General features: G+C 52.3%; 1 protein-coding gene across 4 annotated transcripts in view; it reads left to right on the forward strand.

The window, feature by feature from the left end:
- The window catches only part of LOC138510246 (zinc-regulated GTPase metalloprotein activator 1A-like), a 1,057,423-nt gene that overhangs the window by 903,069 nt on the left and 131,418 nt on the right, over nt 1-22,936 (forward strand). For all 4 annotated transcript variants that reach the window (XM_069625760.1, XM_069625761.1, XM_069625762.1 and 1 more), the window contains one exon: nt 1,948-2,016. In XM_069625760.1, coding sequence (XP_069481861.1) covers nt 1,948-2,016 — 69 coding nt within the window. The remainder of the gene's footprint in view (nt 1-1,947; nt 2,017-22,936) is intronic.

Below are 22,936 nucleotides of genomic sequence, written 5' to 3' on the forward strand. Positions count from 1 at the left end.
TATGGCAGAGTGGGGGAGGACGGAGAATCAAAAACACAGGGTGTGCATGGAGCAGGCAGTGGCAGGAGAACATCTATGGAAAGTGTTGTGATTGAGAAAGGAGGACAGGCCAGAGGGGCTAATGGGAAACCCAATCACAAGGAACACCCTAAAGATTTGGGAGCACTTAAATAAGAGGTTTAGACTGGCTCCGTGGCTGTCACCAGAGATGCCAATTTTTGGAAACACCGCCTTCCCACCAGGAATGGACTACAACAGGTTCAAATGATGGGTGGAGGGAGGTATAATGGAGATTGGAGACGTGTATGAAGGAACCCAATTCAGGTCATTTGAAAGCTGCAGCAGAGAGCTGGGCCTAAGAAAGGGGGATCTTTTTGCTTACCAACAACTACGACACTGGGCGGGAGCCCCCGCAATGGTGGAAGAGGCCACAAGGGAGCAGACAGAGTGGGAAAAGCTAATGTCCACTACAGAGAGCAACAGGGGACTGATCTCAGCGTTCTATAGGATCTTGTCATGTGTGGAAGGAGGTGCTGAGGGGCAAATGGGAGAAGATACAGGGAAAGGCGCTCACAGATGAGGAATGGGACAAAGCCCTGAAGGGCTGGCATACCTCATACACTTCGGTACAGCACAGTGAACTACAATACAAGCTGTTGCATCACTGGAACTACACCCCGGAGAGACTCCATAAAATGTACACCTCAAGGTCAGCAGTGTGTTGGAGGGGATGTTCGGGAAGGGGGAACCATGGAGCATATCTGGTGGGGATGCCCGCAGCTCAAACATTTCTGGCAGGAGGTTAAATCAAAGGTGTTTGGAATAATGGGAGTAGATATGGAGCTGGATGGAGTGTTGGACTTTGCTTGAGGGGTAACAAAGATTGGGTGGGAGTGCTGTAAGGCTATGGGCAAACGTAATGATGTCCGCAAAGCGGTGCATAGTGAATCAATGGAAACAGAAGGAGCCGCCATCTATTATACAATGGTACTATGCAATATGGGACACAGTGGATGTGGAGAAGATGACAGCGACAATACGGGGGTCTTTGAGGAAATTTAGCAAAGTTTGGTCACCCTTCATAACCTACGCAATCAAGGACATCACACACCTATACATCCTGAAGAGACTGAGGGCGCTGGGGATCTTAGAGGAGGAAGATGACTGAGCCGCAAATAACAGGACATAAGGGGCTGTCTTCAGAAACTGGTTAGGGGGGGTGGGTGGGGGAAGAGGGGGTGTTGCAGTTGCTACAGTATGTAACGTTGATTAAAAAGTGATATGCGAAAGACTACGAAATACAAAGATAATTATGTTTGTGAACAATGTTGAGCAAATAAAGGGTTGGTTAAAATAAAGGGTGTCCAATATGAGGTGCAACAAAGAACAGTTCTACTGTATGCACAAATTTGTATGAACCTAGGACATTTAGGATATTGGTGATGTATCATGCACTAGCTTTTATGATGGTAACCATCAAATATCCTTAATGAGACTTGTAGGATGTGCTAGGGCTACCTTTGATTTCAAAGGTAGCCCTAGCACACATCTCCATACTGAGCTAAGGAAATGATGGATGTGATAACTGTGCAGATCTGTTCATTATGTTTACCAAATGGAGATGCATATGTGCTTTAGGATTTGTATGACTGTTTTATGGATGTTAACCAAAATAAACTTGACCTTGATTGACTGATAAATGCACATATTTTAGTTTAATACCATTCTGTGTTAAAAATGCTGAGGACCACCAATGAATTGCATACCGTATACTGCCAGACTCCACCTTTCTGACCTCCTCAACATGTTTTCTGGAGCTAGAATGTGACTAAAAGTAAGAATTGCTTTTTCATTGGCTTGAATTAAACACCACTGCACTGTTCTTACTTGAGGATGCACCTCTTGATTTGTGAACCCTGCTTTCATTGCTATTATTTATGTTCACAGAGTATTGTCACAGTCACTTTTGAAGTCCCTGGAAGCATAATTGAAGAGCATCTTAATATGTTTATTCAGGTACATTTATTGTTCGTACCTATACATTGTTCATGCTTGGAAATGTTTGATTTGTTTGTTGTTTCTGGCATCACTGCTTACTCAGAGTGATAGTTTATTTATCAAAAACACCACTGCACTGTTCTCTCGTTTGCGTCTTTACTTTGTGCTGATGTTTCATTTGCTTAGAGTTAGTTCTGCTGTTTCACTTCGGTAACTCTGGTGCAAGGTCTCCTTTTGCTGATGATTTGCAAGTCATTTAGAGGAAACCCCACACCTACTAACAATTATTTGTCACCACCCATATCCTGGTAGTATCTAAGAGGTGGCAAAGACAAGTTTGCACCTTTATCATACATTGGTGCAAACCAGCAGCAGAGACGTTGCCCCGAAGGTTGTGTGTGACGCAGATCCACGCAGGGGACTTGGGGCCTCATTGCATATCTGGTGGTATGCCCCTGGTAAATCCGGCGGGATACCACCAGACGCTAATACCGTTACCACCACTTGGTCTGCCAGAATTACCAGCAGATTACAAGTGACGGTAAGTGCTGGAATTCCATGGGGGGGGGAAGGGGGTTTATTTATTTCATTTGTATAGCGCACAAACAGCCAGGAGGCATTGTGGCGCTGTTACAGGTACATGTCATTTACGATGCATACACTCAAATTGGTAGCATTAGGTTACAAATACAATATATATGGTTGTGCTGGAGCCTTCAGGATTACGGCGGTGGTTAGCGATTAGGAGAACAACTGCGTTGTGAGTGATTTTCTGAATACCAAGTAAGATATTTCTGCTCTGAGTGCGGGGGAAAGGGCGTTCCATTGTTTGGCTGCTAGGTAGAGGGAGCTTGCGCCACCTGCTTTGGTGCGTTTAACCTTGGGTAGGACTAGGCGGTCAGTGTATGATGTTCTGGTGATTCTTGTTGAGTGTGATTTGACTAGTTTCTTAGAGAGATACGGGGCGGCTGTGGCGGATAGGCACTTGTAGGTGATAGAGAGGGTTTTGTAGGTGATGCGAGGTTTGATGGGAAGCCAGTGTGCCTGCTTTCTCGCTTCTGAGATGTGCATTCTTCTTGGGATGTTCAGGGCTGCTTGTAGGTGTTATTTTGAATTGTTTGGAGTTTCTTGATGTTGCTGCAGGAGGTGCCTGCAAAGATGACATTGCAATAGTCCAGCTTTGAGCCAATGATCGCTCGGGTCACCATTAAACAGCTGTTTCTGGATAGGAAGGGTCTGGCAGCATTTAGGACTTTGGTTGAGTAGGCTGATGACGAGGTGATGGCATTCACTTGGCAGGACATGGTTAGGGAGTCATCGAGATGCACCCCTAGGGTTTTGACCGAAGTTGAGACAGGAATGGAAATGTTGTCAATCTGGAATGTAGAGTAAAGTTTGGAGAGATTATTTAGGGCTTTAGGGGGTTCGACTAGTAAGATTTCCGTTTTGTCGCTGTTTAGACAAAAGTGGGTCTCTGCCATCCATGACTGAATCAGCAAATAAATATTGTTTAGGGTGTTTGAATCCTCTGCATAATTACCTGGGAGAGGGATCATAATTTGGGTGTCGTCAGCATAGTTAATATAGGCTATGCCACGAGAGTACAAGATGTCAAAGAGGGGCATGGTGAAGATGTTGTAGACGGTGGGGGAGATACATGACCCTTGTTTTACGCCACAGGGAATTGCTGGTATTGCCAGCACTGGTAATACAGGTGCCCGTAATACTGGCATTTTCTGGTGGTAGGGTGCCGAAATTACTGGCACACTGATAACAGGGTTCGAAAATCAGGGGAGATGAGAGCTATTTGGCTCCTGCTTATAGCCTAGAAGAGCCTGGTTAGATTAAAACCAATAGCTACAAGGAGTCACTTTAGGCTCCTCTGATTAACTGATGCCAAACAAACACATCTACATTGATTTAACTCTGCTTAAACTATAAATAAACATTAGCACACATGTATACAACATTTAATGCATGATCGGTCGGTCATAAATAAAGCTGGTGGTCCTCTGCCTCTTTGGCTGGGGGTTGCCAGTGGTGCCAGATGGAGATGTGCCCGACATGGCAACCCCAGAGGCAGGAGTGGGTGGGCAATGGGGTCCTGGGGCTGTGCTGTGGAGCGATGGTATCCCAGTCGGGAGTCTTCTGTTCCAGCAGGGGTGGACACAGCAACTGGACCCCTGCAGATGGCTGATGTGCAGGCACCAAATAGCAGGGCACGTGGGCAGCAGACAGGCAGCAGCAGATGGCAGGTGGGAGCGTGCTCGGGGCTCTGGGGGGCAGGAAAATGGCCTTCAGGGCAGGAGCGTGGTCTTCCGTGTGTGTACGCGTGGCCAGCTTGATACGGAGTGATTTGGCATGTGAAAAAATTGCACGTCAGCGAGTAATTCGAGGAAAGGCCCTTAGCGCGTAAGCGGGTCAGCACACGTACGCGATTTCATTGGACCAAAGGCCCTTAGCGCGTAAGCGCGTCTGTGATGTATCGCGCATGGGCGTTGCCCTTTCGCGTGTAAAACTTCACGCGAACCCCAGGAATTACACGTACCCCACTCGCACAGGGCCCTTTCACGTGTAAAACTTCACGCGAACCCCAGGAATAAACGTACCCCACTCGCATAGGGCCCTTTCGCGTGTAAAACTTCACGCGAACCCCAGGAATACACGTACCCCACTCGCACAGGGCCCTTTCGCGTGTAAAACTTCACGCGAACCCCAGGAATACACGCACCCCACTCGCACAGGGCCCTTTCGCGTGTAAAACTTCACGCAAACCCCAGGAATACACGTACCCCACTCGCACAGGGCGCTTTCGCGTGTAAAACTTCACGCGCACCCCAGGAATATTTGCCCTGTGCGAGTGGGGTACGTGTATCCCTGCGGTGCGTGGGAAGTTTCACACGCGATTTTGCTGTCAGAGTGGTGTACTGAATTTCGGGGGTGCGCGGGGAGTCCTACACATGAATTGTCAGTGTGGGTCCTCCCAGGTTTTCCCTCTACACCCCCCACGGCCCCTGTAGGCAGCCCACACCACAGGGGACTACCCTGCACCCCTGGTCATGTCCCTCAGGCAGCCCATCTACCATGGACATGCCCCCCAGCCAAGCCACATGTCAGCTTGCACTACTGATCACACACTCATGTCCCTTTGCACCCCCACCCCCCAGGAGCACCTGCCAGCAGGCCCCCACTCATGTCCCTGCACCCCCACCCCCCAGCAGACAGGGGCCCCTGCCAGCAGGCCCCCACTCATGTCCCCCTGCACCCCCACCCCCCAGCAGTCAGGGGCACCTGCCAGCAGGCCCCCACTCATGCCCCCTGCACCCCCACCCCCCAGCAGTCAGGGGCACCTGCCAGCAGGCCCCCACTCATGTCCCCCTGCACCCCCACCCCCAGCAGTCAGGGGCACCTGCCAGCAGGCCCCCACTCATGTCCCCCTGCACCCCCACCCCTAGCAGTCAGGGGCACCTGCCAGCAGGCCCCCACTCATGTCCCCCTGCACCCTCACTCCCCAGCAGTCAGGGGCACCTGCCAGCAGGCCCCCACTCATGTCCCCCTGCACCCCTGCACCCCCAGCAGTCAGGGGCACCTGCCAGCAGGCCTCCACTCATGTCCCACTCATGTCTCCCTGCACCCCCACCCCCAGCAGTCAGGGGCACCTGCCAGCAGGCCCCCACTCATGTCCCACTCATGTCCCCCCCTACACGAAATAAAGATGTACAGTCATGGCCCACTTCTACACCAAAAAATACCACATCACGCCACCCCATTCTTGAGACGCAATGATTTCCCAATCCACCCCACACTGACATGCCTATCTTGACACAAACCAAAACTCAACTATGTACATCAACACATGTCCATCACAGACATACACTGGTTGGCATTGCTTGTGTAAACCCACAATTTCAAATGCATCAACCCAATGAGCAAATCCCACACATGGAACTAAAATATGAAAATGTATTATGTACATCAATAAATAAATGAAATGAAAGCATACCAAAATATCAAACATGAAATGAAAAGCATGTGAAAAAGATGAGTGAATGAAAATGATAAGCAATGCAAAAAAATGTGAAAGAAAAACAGTCCAAACTCTCCCTCCACCAACGCAAATCCAAAAAAAGGTAAAAAAAAAGATATCCATTGTTTCATGTTCATAATGATAAATAAAAATGCGAAATCAGTCCATAGTCCAACTATTTACAATACATTGTCCTGAGAAAAAAAACCATTACTCCATGTCCATAATGAAAAAAAAATCCAAATGAATCCATGATGTAACTATATACAATCCATTGTCCAAAATAAAAATCCATTAATCCATGTGCAAAAATCCCAAAAATAAATCAATCCATTGTCCAACGATGTAAAGGGTCCATAAGCCCAACTAAACAAATAAAACCTACCTAAGAAACTACCTAAAAATATAACTATATACAAATGTGTGTGGCATTGTCCATTGACCACAAATAAAAGGAAAACGAAAAGGAAACCTAACTCTAAAAACTATTTACAATGTCAGCGGGCTAGTCCGACGGCTCACTTTTGGATGTCCCGGGCCAGGGCATCATCATACTCCTGCTCAATGTCCTGGAGGCGGTCCTCTTCCATGGCCCCGAGGGTTCGCAGGGACGACGTGTTCTCCTCCAACTCCCTGCGAATTGCCTCGAGGCACTCGGCCCGCCTCAGGGCCCTCCGCATGGAGTTCTCTGCCCTGACCATCGTGAGCCGTGCCTCTTCTGCCCGCTGCCGCTCCGCATCTATAGCATGGCCTAACCGCTGCCACATGGAAGACACTTCCAGTCCTTGGTCCTCCTGCCCTCTGGCCGATGCCTGCCCCTCCGATGACGAAGGCCCCGAGCCATCATGGCTCCCACCTTGCTGCTGCTGCTGCTGTGCCTCTGCCTGTGCCCTGGCTCTTGCTGCCTGCACATCCTCTTCCGGCTGGGGTGCAGTTGTTGGTGTGGCCACCCCTGCTGGACGTCCGACTCCCGACTGTGGCAGGGATGTGTCCTCCACCAGCCTGGCCGCAGGGTCAGAGGCAGCTCCACAGGGTACCCAGGTGATACATGGGTGGGAAGATGGCATGGAGTACGACTGGCGCATAGGGGGTTCAGTTGAGGAGGGGGTCAGAACAAGGTCCAGCAAACGGAGGAATCCGGCCCTGGTGAGCTGTCCCAGTAGGTCAACGCGGTCAACGAGCCATTCGAGATGACGTGCAGTCTCCTCATGAAAAGACTGCAGGTCACCTTGCATGGCCCGTTGACGCAACGCCACCCCACCCAGGACAGGCTCAACCCGGTCCCGGATAGCCACGTCCGCAGGGAGAGGAAGGCCAGTTGTTGTAAGTGGATCCCCTCCCTGAAAACGGGTTTGGACGTAGACATCCCATCAGGATCAGGGAAAGGATTACACACAGGCACCTCTGCGGTGGCCTGTGCTGCCTCCTCTCCCTGCCCCTGCACTGCACCACTAGCAACAGTGGAATCCCCACCTCCAGACCCTGTGTCTGTCCCTTGCACGGCCTCCTCCTCCACCAAAACCCCCACCAACCTGGATGACTCTGTGCCATCTTCCACAGCTGCCCCTTCTGCTGCCGAGGAGTCCTATTCCGACCTCTGCCTCTTGGACCTTCCCTCGGCAGCTGCGGCCTGGGACGCGGCACCGGACTCCTCACTCCCCGACAAGATGACAACCTGGGAGGGGAGCCGGGCCTTACGTCTCCGGCTGGCTGGATGATCCCTGCCGCTGTGCTCCACAGCACCCTCTCCGCCCTCTTCTTCAGTTGGCGCTGCAGACAGGGAGAGATAAAACACAGGCATCAGGGCACTGTACAATGGACTGATACACACATGACAGTTGCACATGAGTGGCATTGTTTAACTACAGACACGGCATCACACTCCACGACACACGTCATTTTAACTCGCACACATAAACATTTCAACAGCAATATTCCACCAGGCAGCACCATCCATACACATATAACAGCATGAACAGCCAAAGGTGAACCTGACATCACATGAAACACAAGGAGTGCACTAGACATGCACACACGCCACCACACTTATATGGATGACTACATCTCCTCCAACTGTTGCAGTGATGAGATCGCCATATATGTCACATCTGCCATTCATCCTTCTACATATCAGTGTCACGTGCATCCATGTTGCATCACAGTTGCACACTTGTCAGATACACATACATGCACATGTACACAGTGCAGATACATGCATTATGAACCACCATCCATGCCACAACCATGCCAATGTACATACACAGAAATTCAAACATGTGTGCTCCCACACCTGCATTTGCCCAGCATGCTTACCAACACATACACCATCAATGTGTGGCAGCCTCACACCCATGTTCATACACATCCCTACATGGCCCTACATAAACACATGTGCAACCTGCACACTACTGGCACACCACGACACGCACAGCGTACTATCAACATGCATGTACACTTAGCGCTCGACTCCAGACGGGTCTGCCTCTCAAGGATCTGGATGTAGAGCGCTGGGCATATGCGTTCCAGGACCCTCATTTGATGGTTCGACAGCTGGCCCCGGCGCCCCTTGGCATCCGCTGCCTTAGCGAGGCGCCGGGCCTTGTTGAGGGTCCTGGACCTGAAGTCTTCACAGCGCTTCTTGACATGATGTAAGTCGCGGACTGCCACCCCCTCCGCATTGATGGCAGTCACGATGTCCATCCAGATCCTGGTCCGTCCTTCATTGTCGGCGCGCAAACTTCCAAAGAGGGCATCATAGTGCCCCAGGACTTGCTCCACCAGGACACCAACTTCGGTGGCAGTGAAGCTGGTGGCCCTCTGCCTCTATGGCTGGGGGTTGCCAGTGCTGCCAGATGGTGTTGTGCTGGACATGGCAACCCCTGAGGCAGGAGTGGGTGGGCAACTGGGTCCTGGGGCTGGGCTGTGGAGCAGTGGAATGCCAGTCAGGAGTCTTCGGTTCCAGCAGGGGTGGTCACAGCAACTACACCCCTGGCTGACGTGCAGGCAGCAAATGGCAGGGCACGTGGGCAGCAGTCAGGCAGCAGCAGATGCCAGGTGGGAGCGTGCTCAGGGCTCTGGGGGGCAGTAATTCGGCCGTCTGGGCAGGAGCGTGGTCTTCAGTGTGTTTTTGCGTGGTCTTCAGTGTGTTTTCGCGTGGCCAGCTTGATACGGAGTGATTTGGCACGTGAAAAAATTGCACGTCAGCTTGTAATTCGAGGAAAGAGCCTTAGCGCGTAAACGCGTCAGCACACGCACGCAATTTCATTGGACCAAAGGCCCTTAGCGCGTAAGTTACATTACGCGCACAACCGTTTCCCTCATAGCACGTGATGACAGAGCACACCTGGAAAAACTGCACGTCTGAGTGTCATCGCGTGTAATTGGAGGAAAGGGCCTGCGTACACGTGTATCTGACGTGCACGTGCGGGCCAGTTTAAAAGCTACGTGTAGGACGCCATTTCCTTGTACGTGCTTTTCGTGGAGAGCGAGTGGGTGAAATCTGTACTTCTTGTCAGTTCACACGCGATTACTTCACAGCGTTTGTAGTTCGTACTCCCTGTTACCTCTGACAGCTCTTTTCTGATTTTTGTTGGGCCTGTTTCCTCAAATAGAGTTCACTTCTCCTTTTATCCTGTCTCCTCAGACAGCGTACAATTCTTCTTTTTCACGTTCTTTTTCCAGGCAGACGGTGTGTTCCGCACATACTTAGCAACTGTGCTTGCCCCGTGTGTCGCGTTCCGCTTCAGAGGTCATTGTAGGCTAGGTGTGTTACGTGTATGCTTATTTTTGTGTTTCTGGGTGCCACAGCGTAGTGCGGGTTCATTTTGTCACGCACATGGTCTACGAGGGGTTGCGTGCACGTTAATTTTTGATTTTGGTCTGCCTGTGCATTGCGTGACCCGTCATCTTCCCCCATGGGTCACAGACAGCCTTGTTAGAGCACTAGGGTAATAATTCCATCTAGTATCCTACCCCTTTGACCCCCAATTGCCCAGGACAGTAGTTTACTGCAACTCCCATACGTATAACAACATCAGTGCCATGGTTGGGAGGCGACCAAGCGGTAAGGGAGGCAAAGGTGGGTGTGGTGGGCGCGGTAGGGGACGTGACCGGGATTTGCAGGGTGCCCCTATACCCCCATGTGTGGAGGAACAATCAGGGACACCCATGCCCCCCGCCATGGTTGAGGGAAACGTGGCTGACACCATCCCAGCTCAGCCCCTGTTGGACCAGCCCATTGTGGCACCTGACCTGGCACAGGATGACTCCCAGGCTGACTTCCAGGTCAGCAAGTCTAGGCCACGTGTGGGGGTGCAAGTTGTTGTCACCAAGCCACGTGGATCTGGGGCAGCTATGTCATCTGCTGCCCCAAGTATGCAGGGTGGGGAGGCTGCAGGGGCAGCTGCAGCTCCATCCGCCCCAGCTCTGACTCTCCCAGCCAGGACAGTGTCAGTCCAGGTCCATCAAACTGACGTTCCCCCTGCCAACATTACCCTGCAACCAATGCCTGCATCAAGACCTATGGTCATTGTGCATTCCCACACTCCTACTACCCAGTCCACCGGTGATTCTGCCCCTACTGACCAGAGCGGCGTAAGCCACTCTGGCTCCGCTCCACCATTAAAGAAGAGGAAGAAGGGTGCTCTGGCATGACAGGCTGAGACCCCAGACATGGCTACACACTCCGGCACGTCAAGGAAGCCTTGCTTTAATGACGCAGAACTTGATGCACTTGTGTCCTATGTGTCGGCACATAGCCGTGAAATGTTGGTGACTGCAGGGTGCAAGACCACACCTGGTCAACGTAGGGCACACTGGCAGATCATCGCCGACCGGATAAGTGCCCTTGGATTTGTGAGGCGCACAGCTGATGATTGCTACAAGCGGTGGAATGACCTGAAACGCAGAGCAAAGAACAAGCTGGCCTCAAATCATGCCGCTACTCTGGTGACTGGCGGTGGATCTCCACAAGAGGACAACAAACTCACTGAACATGAGTCTGTTGCTGGGGCCTTCGTCACAGAGGAACAGATCCAAGGTGTGGGAGAACTACCTGATTATGATGCATTGTCCGGTGAGTGCCCATGCATGTGTGTGTAATGCATGTGTATGTTGTTTGGGTGACGGGTTCTGATTGAGTGCCAGGTGAGGGTGTGTGTGCCTGAGTGGTATGGGTCACCCATGTGCTTCATCCAAAACATTCAGCGGCCTTGGATTTGGGTGTGACAGTATCCCTTCTGCCCATAGTAGTAATGTAGCGCAACATTACGGCAGTTGCCCTTGAAGTGGCATCTTGCAACAACATTGTTTGTATTTTTCAGTGTTCGTTCTGGCTGATTGTTTCAATTCTCCCACTTTTGCTACGCATTCCTCAGCCCTATTATCACATTTGTGACATGCTTCTGTCATTGATGAACCCCAAATTGGCCCACATGTGTTACCTTGTTAGGTGAATGATTTGACCATTCAGGCTGATTGAGTATTGGCCTGATCACATGAAATTTTGGGGCCTGTTTGAATGTGGAACATGATAGTTGTTTCCTGTCATGTTGAAGTGCACAACCATTGATGTGTACATCGGCCTGCAATCACTGTATTTATGTACACTGGATGTGTTGCAGTGTGTGGCACATGCATATTTTGTCACACTATGTAGCATTTTTCATCTCATCATGTCCATCTCACATGGATGGCTGACAGTACTCATTCACTGACATATGTATTTACTTGTGGAATGTACCATGGCTATGGTACATGCCATCTCTGTGATGGCATGTGTCATGTATGTGCATTGGACATGCCACTCACAGGCCAATGTGTGATGGCAGTGCTACCCAGCATGCAGCAGATGTGTTGCTCTTCCATCTTGGTGTCATCAGTGTCTGCCTTTTGCCTCCCCTTCCACCTCAGTGACAGTGCATGCATGGGAGGGTTATAGTCATGTGGAACATGTGTAAATCATGTACTGGTTCTGTAGCTTGTCAGGCCTATTTGTGTGCTATGGTGCTAATGCCTGTTTCCATTTTTTGTCTTTCATGTTTTTGCAGGGGATGACGCACTTGATGCTGTTGAGGTTGAGGAGATGGTGCAGACCCAGGAGGAATCTCAGGCACGACCCGGCAACAGTGGGGGACGTGGTGTGGTGGCGGGTGAGAACCCAATCTTGCTGCAGACCATTCTGTCCAGGGGTGTCTCTGGGTGCACCTCCCCAGACCTCTATTCAGGTGCTGATTCGGATGATGAGACCTATGTGCCGTCGCAGGTAAGTGTTTCTGGCAGGGATTCTGTTCTGTCCAACCCACCTGCACCAGGGGTAGAACCCTCTATGGGGATGTCAGTGTTGGTAAGTCCACCTTTGGCGGTTACAGATGCAGGGTCACACTCCACAACATCTGATCCTGTTCCTGGGCCAGCAGATCAGAGGGGGAATGCAGTCTTGCAGCCTCAGGCAGTGCCAGCACAGCAAGGCAGAGATCGCCTTGCCCCAAACAGGTGTGGTGCCCGCCGACGCGGTGGCCGTATGCCACCAGGCAATACCGTATGGGAACAATCCATGTACGGTATGGCAACCCAACAGGCAGCATCAGTTGAGATGATGGCTCAAGCAATGGAGAGGGTGGCCACTTCCATTGTCCCCCCTAAAAGGCAGATGGAGCAACTACAGCAGGCAACAGACTCCATTTGCCAATCACACAGGGAAGACATGTTGGCGTCCAACAGGGAACTTCGGGCGGCACTGGAGACTCTACGCCAATTGATATCAATAGAGTCCCAGGGCCACAGGGAAGCCCTGAGGGTAGAACTCCATCACCTCAGGGAGACTCTTGTTGACCTTGAGGCTTCCACTAACTTGAGGACAGAACAGCAGCTGGAGCGGCTCACACGTTCGCTCTCAGCTGAGATGCAGGCAACTTGGGAGGAGATCTGGGCATCACGTCAGATGCTGCATGGGGATCTCCACACTAATAATCCTCAGAACGAGACCTTCCACACCCGCATGCTTGCTGCCATGGGGGACCATACCAGGGCTTTGCGTGGGCTGCCTCCCATAGCACCACCACATCCTGTGGCAGCAGCAGAGGATGATGAGAGCGACAGCAGCAGTTCTCTCACATTGACATAGCCGTGCAGGCCATGAGCCCATGGAGGTGTTTTTTTTCCCAACATCCACACAGGTGGCTGTTGGTGCGCACCCTGTCCTCGGACCTCCTGGGTGGCCTCCCCTCCACCTGCCCCCACATGGCCATTTTTGATTTTTGATTTTATTTTTACAGTGTGTTGCCTTGTGTGGCTCCCGTGGGCATTCATTGTATTCCGGCTGGATACATGCAGGCGTGTCCTGAGTTTGGGTTAGATGCTTGGGTTTGTGAGACACACACCCCTCCTGCTTCCCGTTTCCATGGGCTTGCAAAGGGTGTGCCCAAGTGACAGTGAATTACACAGTGACGTTGGACTCCCATGAGCTGTGTGGGCAGTCTGTAGTCAATACTGTGTATACATTCCTAGTGGATATTGTTGTATTGTACACTGCATGGTGTATTGATATGTGCTTGTGCATCCATGTCTTCCTCCTAATTTGCAGGTTCATTCCTCATGTCTTCACAAGGCCGTCTACTTTGGAGATGGAGTTCATGTTGTAAGCAGTGCACTTACACATTTGCATGGCAGCAACACTGTACAGTTGGAAGGGGTCGATGTTATGGCATAATCAGGTTGTAAGACTACCACTACTTTAATTTAGTACTGTCATGTTTTTGCTATGTTTAAGGTTGTGTAGCTGCATTATATTGTTGGTAAGTATTTGGTCATGTGTGTTGTTAGTTCTACATTGCTGGGAGCATATTGTGTGTGGCCAGTTTCCATTAGGGACACTGTACTTTGTGACACTTGTGTCAGGTTTTGGGGTTTGCTTTGTTTGCTCTCACATAGCATGACATGCCATGGTGTGTTGGGTGGCGGTGCTGGGGAGGGGTTGGGTGACATGGCACTGTTGTCATGTGGTATTTTGCAAGGGGGCAATGAATTTATCAGCATAGAAGTGTGTCATTTGATGACACAGCATTGGCGGTGTTTGTGTAGGTAGGGATGCACACAATGTAACACTTCCAGGTGACCAATCTCAGGCTGGTATGGTTGTGACAGTTGACTGTCCCTTATGTCATCATCATTGATTGTCAGCTGGTATGTGCCAGGGCTGTGTGCAGTCCACAGGGGTGTGATTTTAGGTGAAGTAATTAGCCACCAGCTGCGTACGGCTGCCTCACCCCGTGCCCTTTCCCCTCCCATGCGCAGCGGGCGTGCATGTGGTTGGGGATGTGGGGGCACCACCATGTCCACGGGCAGGCCCCGGCGTGTTGCAACGTTGTGCAGGACACATGCTGCCACTATGATCCTGCACACTACTGGGGGAGCGTATAACAGCTGCCCGCCAGAACGGTCAAGGGATCAAAAGCGTGACTTGAGCACTCCGAATGTGCGCTCCACTATGCCCCGGGTTTCAATGTGGGCTGTGTTGTATCTTACCTCGGGTGGCGTGGTGGGGTTCAGAATTGGCGTCATCATGTGGATGCTCAGAGGGTAGGCACTGTCCCCTGGGGAGGTGGTGATGGGTATCGTTAGTGGGGTTGTGACATTACTCAGTATCTGACATGCATGCATGTGCTGTGGCATTTATATTCACCGAGCAGCCATGTATCGCCATGCTGCCCAGCTTCTAGGCCCTGGTTTAGGGTTGACATTCTGTAAATAAAACTGTCGTGGGTGGACCCTGGATAGTTGGCATATACTGAGGTGATGATTCCCTTGGCATCACATACTACCTGCACGTTGATGGAATGCCAGTGCTTGCGGTTTCTATAGATGTGCTCTAAAGCCCTGGGGGGACGTAGATCCACATGGGTGCAATCAATGGCACCTAGGACTTTGGGGAATTGTGCCACCCCGTAGAAATCCTGGACGGCAGCCTGCCTTTCTGCAGATGTTCTGGGCAGGTATATGTGCCAGCGGACTGATGGGCATGCAGTCATGATGGCCAAGACCTGGTGTAGGCAGCGTGACTGCGTGGCCTGTGACACGCCCCCCCCACTATAGCACTTGTCCGCTGAAATGATCCAGTGGCCAAGAAGTGCAGTACATTGAGGACCTTCTCCAGGGGGCTGAGTGCTTGGGAGCACAGGGTGGGTGATGTGAGGTCATCCTCCCACTCACTCACCAGGTCGAGTATTATGTGAGGTGGAAACTTGTACCTCCCATACACCTGGTGATCAGGCATCCCAAAAAGGCTGGTTCTGGGTGTGGAAATAGCATAGCGCACGCTGTTTGGAGACGTGTACGCCAGCATGCGCCACGCAGAATTTTGGAGCACATCCTGGGATTTACACGCACACGGACTTCCATGAATCGCTGTGCGCGGGTCTCGCTGCGATTTTCGCACTGGCACTGCGATTCGCCCACTTTTGCACGCTTGCGCCGAAGATTTCAGCGCACATTAATTCCATGAATCGGTTAGATTTGCAGAACACTGCACTAGCTGCTGGTTCTCCAGCCGTAGTTCCTGGTCACTGATTAATGCTGGATACGCAGGAGCTGCTTTTAGCTCCTGCTTAGCCAATCTCAATTTCGGTCCCTGCATAATGAGGTCCTGGATTAGGCAGTTGTTACAATAGGGCATGTTTCCGGCAAACGTAAGGCCCTGCAGACATTTTTCTGATTTCTTTAAACATTGTTTTCATCCAATGAGGCATCAAATGCAGATACTGCATATGACTGTGAGCCTGCAGACTGGAAACTCTGACACCAGCAGGAACCTGCATAAATGCAGCTTTACCAGCAAAACAGCAAGAGTTTCAGGGTTCACCTGTTGCCAACACCAACATCAGCCACTCTAAAGAGGGCTTGGTCTGCTGCTCTGCACACAGCCGTTGAGACCAAGTGTTAGCAGCTGAGATGACAATTTAAATTCCAGCAACTAATGTTCCTACTGAGCTCACCGAGAGACACCACTGAAAGCGGTTTGGCGATCATGGTCCGCATGTGGGTCTGCGTCAGTACAGAGAGTCTGAGTGTCTGAGTGTACTGTGGTGGGAGTTAGAGGTTGGAGGTGGCATGATAGAACGATGGTGGATCTACACAGTGAGGAAGTGTTAGGGGCGAGCAAGGAAGAGGCTGAGCAAGAGGAAAGAAAGGGCAGAGGTGGCGGAACAGTACATAGAGGAAGAAGGGAGAGAGAGCAAGGAGGAGGTTGGAAAGATCAGAGAAGAGTGGAGTAGAAGGCGGAGGAGTGGGAATAGAGAAAGAGCAGAGTAGGTAACAACAGAAGCTATAGTGGGAGAGGAAAGAGAATGTGGAGTAGGTTAAAAAGGAGGTGCTGGGTTGTCATGGAAAACAGACACAGGACTCGATCTCAGGTAAAGTTGCCTAGTCAAATCTTTAATGACATCACTGCATACTGAACATAGGCAAGAAACCCCTACAGGTTCCCATGCAAACCCAGGCTGTATTTCTGCCCCCCCTAAATTCACATCTCTTTATACCATTTCTATACCATTTCTAGTAAACTGATCTCAATGCAGCTCGTTGTTCTAAACACTTCTCTTTCTTATCCTGCTTGATCTATCTGCCGCTTTTGACACCGTGCATCACTCTCTGCTTTTGGAACCTCTTTCTTCTTTTGGTCTTATGGGTTATCTTTCTAACCAACATTTTACTGTCTCCTGGGCTGGTCAGTACTCCCCACCTCTTCCCCTCGAGCATGGGGTTCCCCAGGGGTCAGTTCTGGGTCCGTTTCTTTTCTCTCTATACCTCTCAGCTTTCACCTATAATCTCTTGCTTTGGTCTCTCTCATCACTTTTATGCAGACGACACACAACCTTTTCTCCAGCATGGGGTCTGGCATGGATTCACATGCTCATGAATATTCCCCGTCGTCAGGCTGGGAATCCTCGGTAAAGAAAAAACCAGTATCAGTTTCGTTTCTGATCTGTCTTTCGTAGTAGTAACCAATCACTGATCTCTGCGTCATACTGACCACAGCCAATGACTGCCCTCTACCTAAGCTCCGCCTCTGGCACCATCTTCAGATTTTTACCGCACGTTCAAGTGTTGGGATCCTCGTGCTATTGCTCTCGAGCGTTAGTGCTATTTTTTCACGTTTTTTTCTCAAAACTTCGATTTTTCGGTCAAAAGAGCCTCAAGCTCCACCGTTTCTTCATCCGATCAACGGGGACCCGTGTCGGATTCGTCTACGCCCCTCAAGGGTGAAGATTTCGTCGAGACACGCTTTTGGAGGACTGCAGAAGTTTCTCAGGCCCATCTCGGACATGGCCCAGGAGAAGGAAAGCTCGACGCCCGGAAAGCTGTTCAGGTTCTTCCCTGGATGCCAGCTTCAGAATGTCTTTAAGGAGAACGAACACTCCTTTTGTCTGTACTGCCTACATGAGGACAAGACGCACGTGGAGGTGAAACCTCCGACGGAGAAGAAAAAGGGGGGGCAGGAGGTCGTCGTGGATTCGGCCTCAACCTCTGAGGAAGAGCTGATCGAAGTCTTAAGCCACGGCTTTGGCGTGGAAGAAGACCAGCCTGTCGGGAGGGACCCCGACGTGGAAGACGACGATAACGTCGAGGGTGCCGACGGGGCCCCTGTCCGCCCGTCGGAATCCCCTCAACCAGTGCCGCAAGACAACCCGGTGGCCATTTTGTTGGCTATACAGTCCTTATGCTCGGAGATAAGGACGAGACTGCCGTTACCACCAGCAGAGGAACCGCTCCCGACGGGGGACCCGGAGCCAGGCCCTTCTGGGAGCCCTCCCCGTAAGAGAAGAAGGATTCATCCTCCACCTCCTTTTCAGCCATCGCGCCCTGTTCAGCCCTCCTCCCCGTCTACGACTCGTGGGGATGATACGGGGACTGACACGGCCGCGACGGGTACGGACGACGAGGATCTGCCGTCGTCACCTCCCACCCGGGCTTCCCCGCCCGACGAGATTGGATCGTTTCACTCCATGATCGCCAGGGCATTCGAGCTTTTCCAGCTCTGCCCGGAAGAGAAGAAGAAGGAAGGTTTCCTTTATCAACGGCGCGAGGCCAAGAGGAAGACGGTCCTCTCCGTACCTCTACTGGACGATATTTGGGATGAGGGCCTCGCCCTCCTCAAGAACCCATCCACGACGCCGGCTAGAAGGGATCGGTACAAGAAGAAGTACCGGGTCCCGGATGCGGCCCCCTTGTGCCTTCGGGCACAGCCGACCTCAGACTCGGTCGTCTCCGCGGCGGCCAGGAAGAAAGCGGGGGGGGCGCGGCCTCTACGTCGACCTCCCCGCCGGCCGGCGAGGGAAAGAAATTGGATACGATGGGACGCAGGGTCATCTCGTCTGCAGCGACGACGATTAAGGCGGCCAACGCCTTGGCTATCGTAGCCCGCTACGACAGGGAGTTGTGGTACAAACTGGCCCCCCTGCTGGACTTCCTACCGGACGACAAGAGGGCGGATGCCCTAGAGATCTTGCAGGAAGGAGAGGTGGCGTCGGACCACGCCATTACGATTGCGACAGACATCGCTGACACTGGATTTCGCCAGTTGGGCAACGGCGTGTGCCTTAGGCGGCGTGGATGGCTCAAGGCTACTGACTTCCGTCAGGACGTGCAGACCAGAGTCTTGGACATGCCGTTCAACGGAAACAACCTGTTTGGGAAAACAGTGGACGATTCCCTTCAAGCCATCAAGGCAGACATGGAGACGGCCCGGGCTCTTGGGGTTCTCCAGCAACGGCGGCCGCCCTTTCGGAGCGGCGGAGGCAAACAGGGTGCCTCCAAAGGTTCCGGCGGCGGATTTTCCACCTACCGTCAAGCGGCCCGTTCGTCGTCGCAGGAAGCTTACAGGGGACGAGGCAAGTCAGGCGGACCCCGCCGTCGTCACCAAGGAGGTCAAGGCGGCAAAGCCTCGTCGAAGCAGGACTGAACCGGCCGTGGGGTCGGGCCCCCACCGAAGCACCCCGGTGGAAGGCCGGCTGGCGAGCTTCGTCAGCGTGTGGGAGTCCATCTCCACCGACCGTTGGGTGCTGGATGCCCTAGCCCAGGGTCACGCGCTCGAGTTTCTAAAGAGGTGCCCGCGCGTCCCCCCTGTGGCCAGGAAAGAACATCACGTCCCTCAACTTCTCTTGGAGGTAAAGGCGATGCTCAGGAAGGGCGCCATCGAGCTCGTTCCAAAGAGGCTTCGGGGCTCCGGAGTTTACTCAAGATACTTCCTCGTGAAGAAGAAGACGGGAGGATGGCGTCCCATCCTGGACCTACGACGACTGAACAAATTCATCAAGGCACAGAAGTTCCGGATGGTCACCCTCCAACATGTCCTGGGTCAGCTGGAGGAGGGCGATTTCCTGTCATCGTTGGATTTGGAGGATGCCTACTTCCATATTCCCATCCTAAAGGGACACCGAAAGTTTCTCAGGTTCGTGGTCCAAGGGCGTCACTATCAGTTCAGAGCCCTTCCCTTCGGACTGAGGTCGGCACCCAGGGTGTTCACCAAGTGCCTCGCACCGGTGGCGGCGCAGCTGCCCCGAGAGGGGATCCACGTCTACCCCTACCTGGACGACTGGCTCATCCGAGCGAAGACGAAGGAGCTCGCCGTGGAGCACACGGCAAGGACCGTCCAACTTCTCACGGACCTGGGATTCTCCATAAACTATGCCAAGTCCCACCTGGTGCCCGCGCAAGACGCACTGTTTCTGGGAGCGAAGCTCGACACAGTGTCGCTTCTGGCCTATCCGTCAGAGGAAAGGACGAGGGCCATTTTGGGCAAGGTGCAGCGGATGCTGGTTGCGGACGTGGCCAGAGTGAGGTCCATCAAGTCCCTCCTCGGAATGATGTCTTCTTGCATTTACCTCATCCCCCTGTGCAGGCCTTGGATGCGCCCGTTGCAGGAGTTCCTGGACGCGCGCTGGATCCAGATGACGGGCAGCTTCGAGGAGAGGATCACACTCAACGAGAGTTTCCGACGAACGATCCGGTGGTGGGGCACTCGCGCGCATCTGACGGCGGGCATGGCCTTCCAGACACCCGGCCACCAGGAGACAGTGACCACGGATGCCTCCCTGGAAGGGTGGGGAGCGCACACCGAAAATCTGCACGCGAGAGGCCTTTGGCTCCCGACGGCGAAGTCCCTCCATATCAACGTCCTGGAGCTCCGTGCAGTGTTTTGGGCCCTCAGGTCCTTCCTTCCATCCCTCAAGGGCAAGGTGGTGAGGATCTTCACCGACAACACCACCACCACGTTCTACATCAGGAAACAGGGCGGAACCAGGTCCCCAGCCCTGTCCAGGGAGGCGCAGGGTCTGTGGCATTGGGCTGTCGCCCAAGGGATGTTTCTGGTGCCGTTTCATCTGGCAGGGATAAAAAACACCATCGCCGACTCACTCAGCAGGGAGCTGCGCTCGTGCCACGAGTGGGAACTACGACAGGATCTAGTGGACCGCCTCTTCCGACGGTGGGGCACACCCCAGATCGAGCTGTTCGCGACGGCGACAAACTCCAAGTGCCGGAGGTTCGCCAGCTGGTTTCCCCAGCCGAGGAGCATGGGCGATGCTTTCTCGTTCCCCTGGGAGGGCCTGTTTCTATACGCGTTCCCTCCATTGCCATTGCTGATCCGGCTCATCAACCAGCTCAAGAGGTCACGGTGCAGGATGATCCTCATCGCACCTGCGTGGCCGAGGCAGATATGGTTCCCGGACCTTCTGGACTTGTCAGCGTCCCCGTCAATCAAGCTGCCAGTGGATGCGGATCTTCTCTCCAGGGAAGGAGGCGCCATCCTCCATCACGACCAGAAGTCGCTGAACTTGCAGGCCTGGCTCCTGCAGCGTTAGAGTTTGGAGGATACGACATACCGGCCGACTGCAGAGAGGTTCTTGCAAAGGCCAGCGCGTCCTCAACTCTTAAATGCTACGGACACAAATGGAAGAGGTTGTCTGTCTGGTGCCACGCACAGAAGATTAACCCTCTACGGATTACGGCTCCCCAAGTACTGCCGTACCTACTCGCGCTGGCCAAGGCTGGACTGGCGCACGCGTCCATCAAGATTCATCTTGCTGCGATCTCCCGATACACCAGAACCACGGGGCAGACGTCTTTGTGGTCTCATCGTCTGGTGAAAGAGTTCATGAAGGGACTGTTCAGATTGTTCCCGCCGGTGAAGGCTCCGGCCCCGGCGTGGGAGCTCAACGCGGTGCTGACCAAGCTCATGGGACCTCCGTTCGAGCCTCTGCACTCGGCTCCGTTGAAGTTCTTGTCGTGGAAAACAGCGTTTCTTGTGGCCATCACCTCTGCACGACGGGTGGGAGAGATCCAGGCCCTTTCCTGCAAGGCCCCGTACTTGACTTTTCACGACACAAGGGTAGTGCTCAGGACGCACCCCTCCTTCATGCCCAAGGTGCCGTCGGACTTCCACCTCAACGAACCCTTGGTGTTGCCTGTTTTCTTCCCGTCGCCTTCGTCGCCGGCTGAAAGGACTTTGCACTCGCTGGATGTGGCTAGAGCGCTGAAGTTCTACGTGGACCGCACGAAGTGTTTTCGGAAGACGTCACAACTCTTTGTGAACTTTGGACCTGTCAATCAGGGGAAGGCTCTCTCGAAGGCTTCCATTTCCAGATGGCTCTCCGGCTGTATCATGTACTGTCATCGGTTGGCAAACCGACCGCTGCCTGGCCGTCCGAGAGCCCATTCCACCACAGCGATCGCAGCTACCACGGCGTTCCTATCTGGTGTGCCCTTGCTGGACATCTGCAGGGCTGCTACGTGGAGGTCGACGCACACCTTCACGAAATTCTACTGCGTCGATCGGAATTCCAGGGAGGAGTCCAGGGTCGGCCAAGCAGTGCTGCGCAACCTGTTCGCCTAAGGTGAGCCTGGTGAGGAGGTAAGATTTGCTTAATGTTGAGTTTGATGTAATGCTTAATGTTGAGCCTTTGCCACCTCCCGTGGTTGTGCATGTGTGTACTGCTATGTATTCTTTATTCATGAGCATGTGAATCCATGCCAGACCCCATGCTGGAGAAGGAACAAGTTACTTACCTGTAACTGTTGTTCTCCAGCATGGGTCTGGCATGGATTCACATGCGAACCCTCCCGCCTACCCCTCTGCGGCTCTTCACTTGGTCATACTGCCACTTCACGTGCTACCAAATCTTAAGATGGCTGCCAGAGGCGGGGCTTAGGTAGAGGGCAGTCATTGGCTGTGGTCAGTATGACGCAGAGATCAGTGATTGGTTACTACTACGAAAGACAGATCAGAAACGAAACTGATACTGGTTTTTTCTTTACCGAGGATTCCCAGCCTGACGACGGGGAATATTCATGAGCATGTGAATCCATGCCAGACACATGCTGGAGAACAACAGTTACAGGTAAGTAACTTGTTCCTTCTATCCTTCTCGTCTTTTACTCACATAATTCACCATACCCTCACAGCTTGTCTCTCTGCCATCAAATCCTTGATGGCTTCTCATTTCTTTACTTTAAACGCAGGGAAGACTGAAGTGCTATTCTTCCCTGCGAACGCTATCCCACCTCACCCACAACCTCACTCTATATCTTTTCCACCTGCTAGTCTTACTATTTCTCCCACAGCTCTGAATCTTGGTCTATATCTCGATTCTAATCTTTCTTTTGATCACCACGTTTCTCTTACCTCTCACTCTTGCCGTTTTCACCTTTACCATATTTGTAAAGTTTGCTCTTTTCTTACCTTTCAGGCCACTAAACTTCTTTACTTTTCTTTAATTTTTTCATGACTTTTTTACTGTTCCAAGACTCTCTTTGGTCTCCCAAGTTCTCGTCTCACTCCCTTGAAATCAGTCTATAATTCTTCTGTTCGTGTACTTTGGCTTCTTTCATATCGTGACTCCATCTCTTCTTCTCTCGCTT

The sequence above is a fragment of the Ambystoma mexicanum genome, chromosome 6p (assembly GCF_040938575.1).
Source record: "Ambystoma mexicanum isolate Mex_15411 chromosome 6p, UKY_AmexF1_1, whole genome shotgun sequence".
NCBI classification, from domain to species: Eukaryota; Metazoa; Chordata; class Amphibia; order Caudata; family Ambystomatidae; genus Ambystoma; species Ambystoma mexicanum.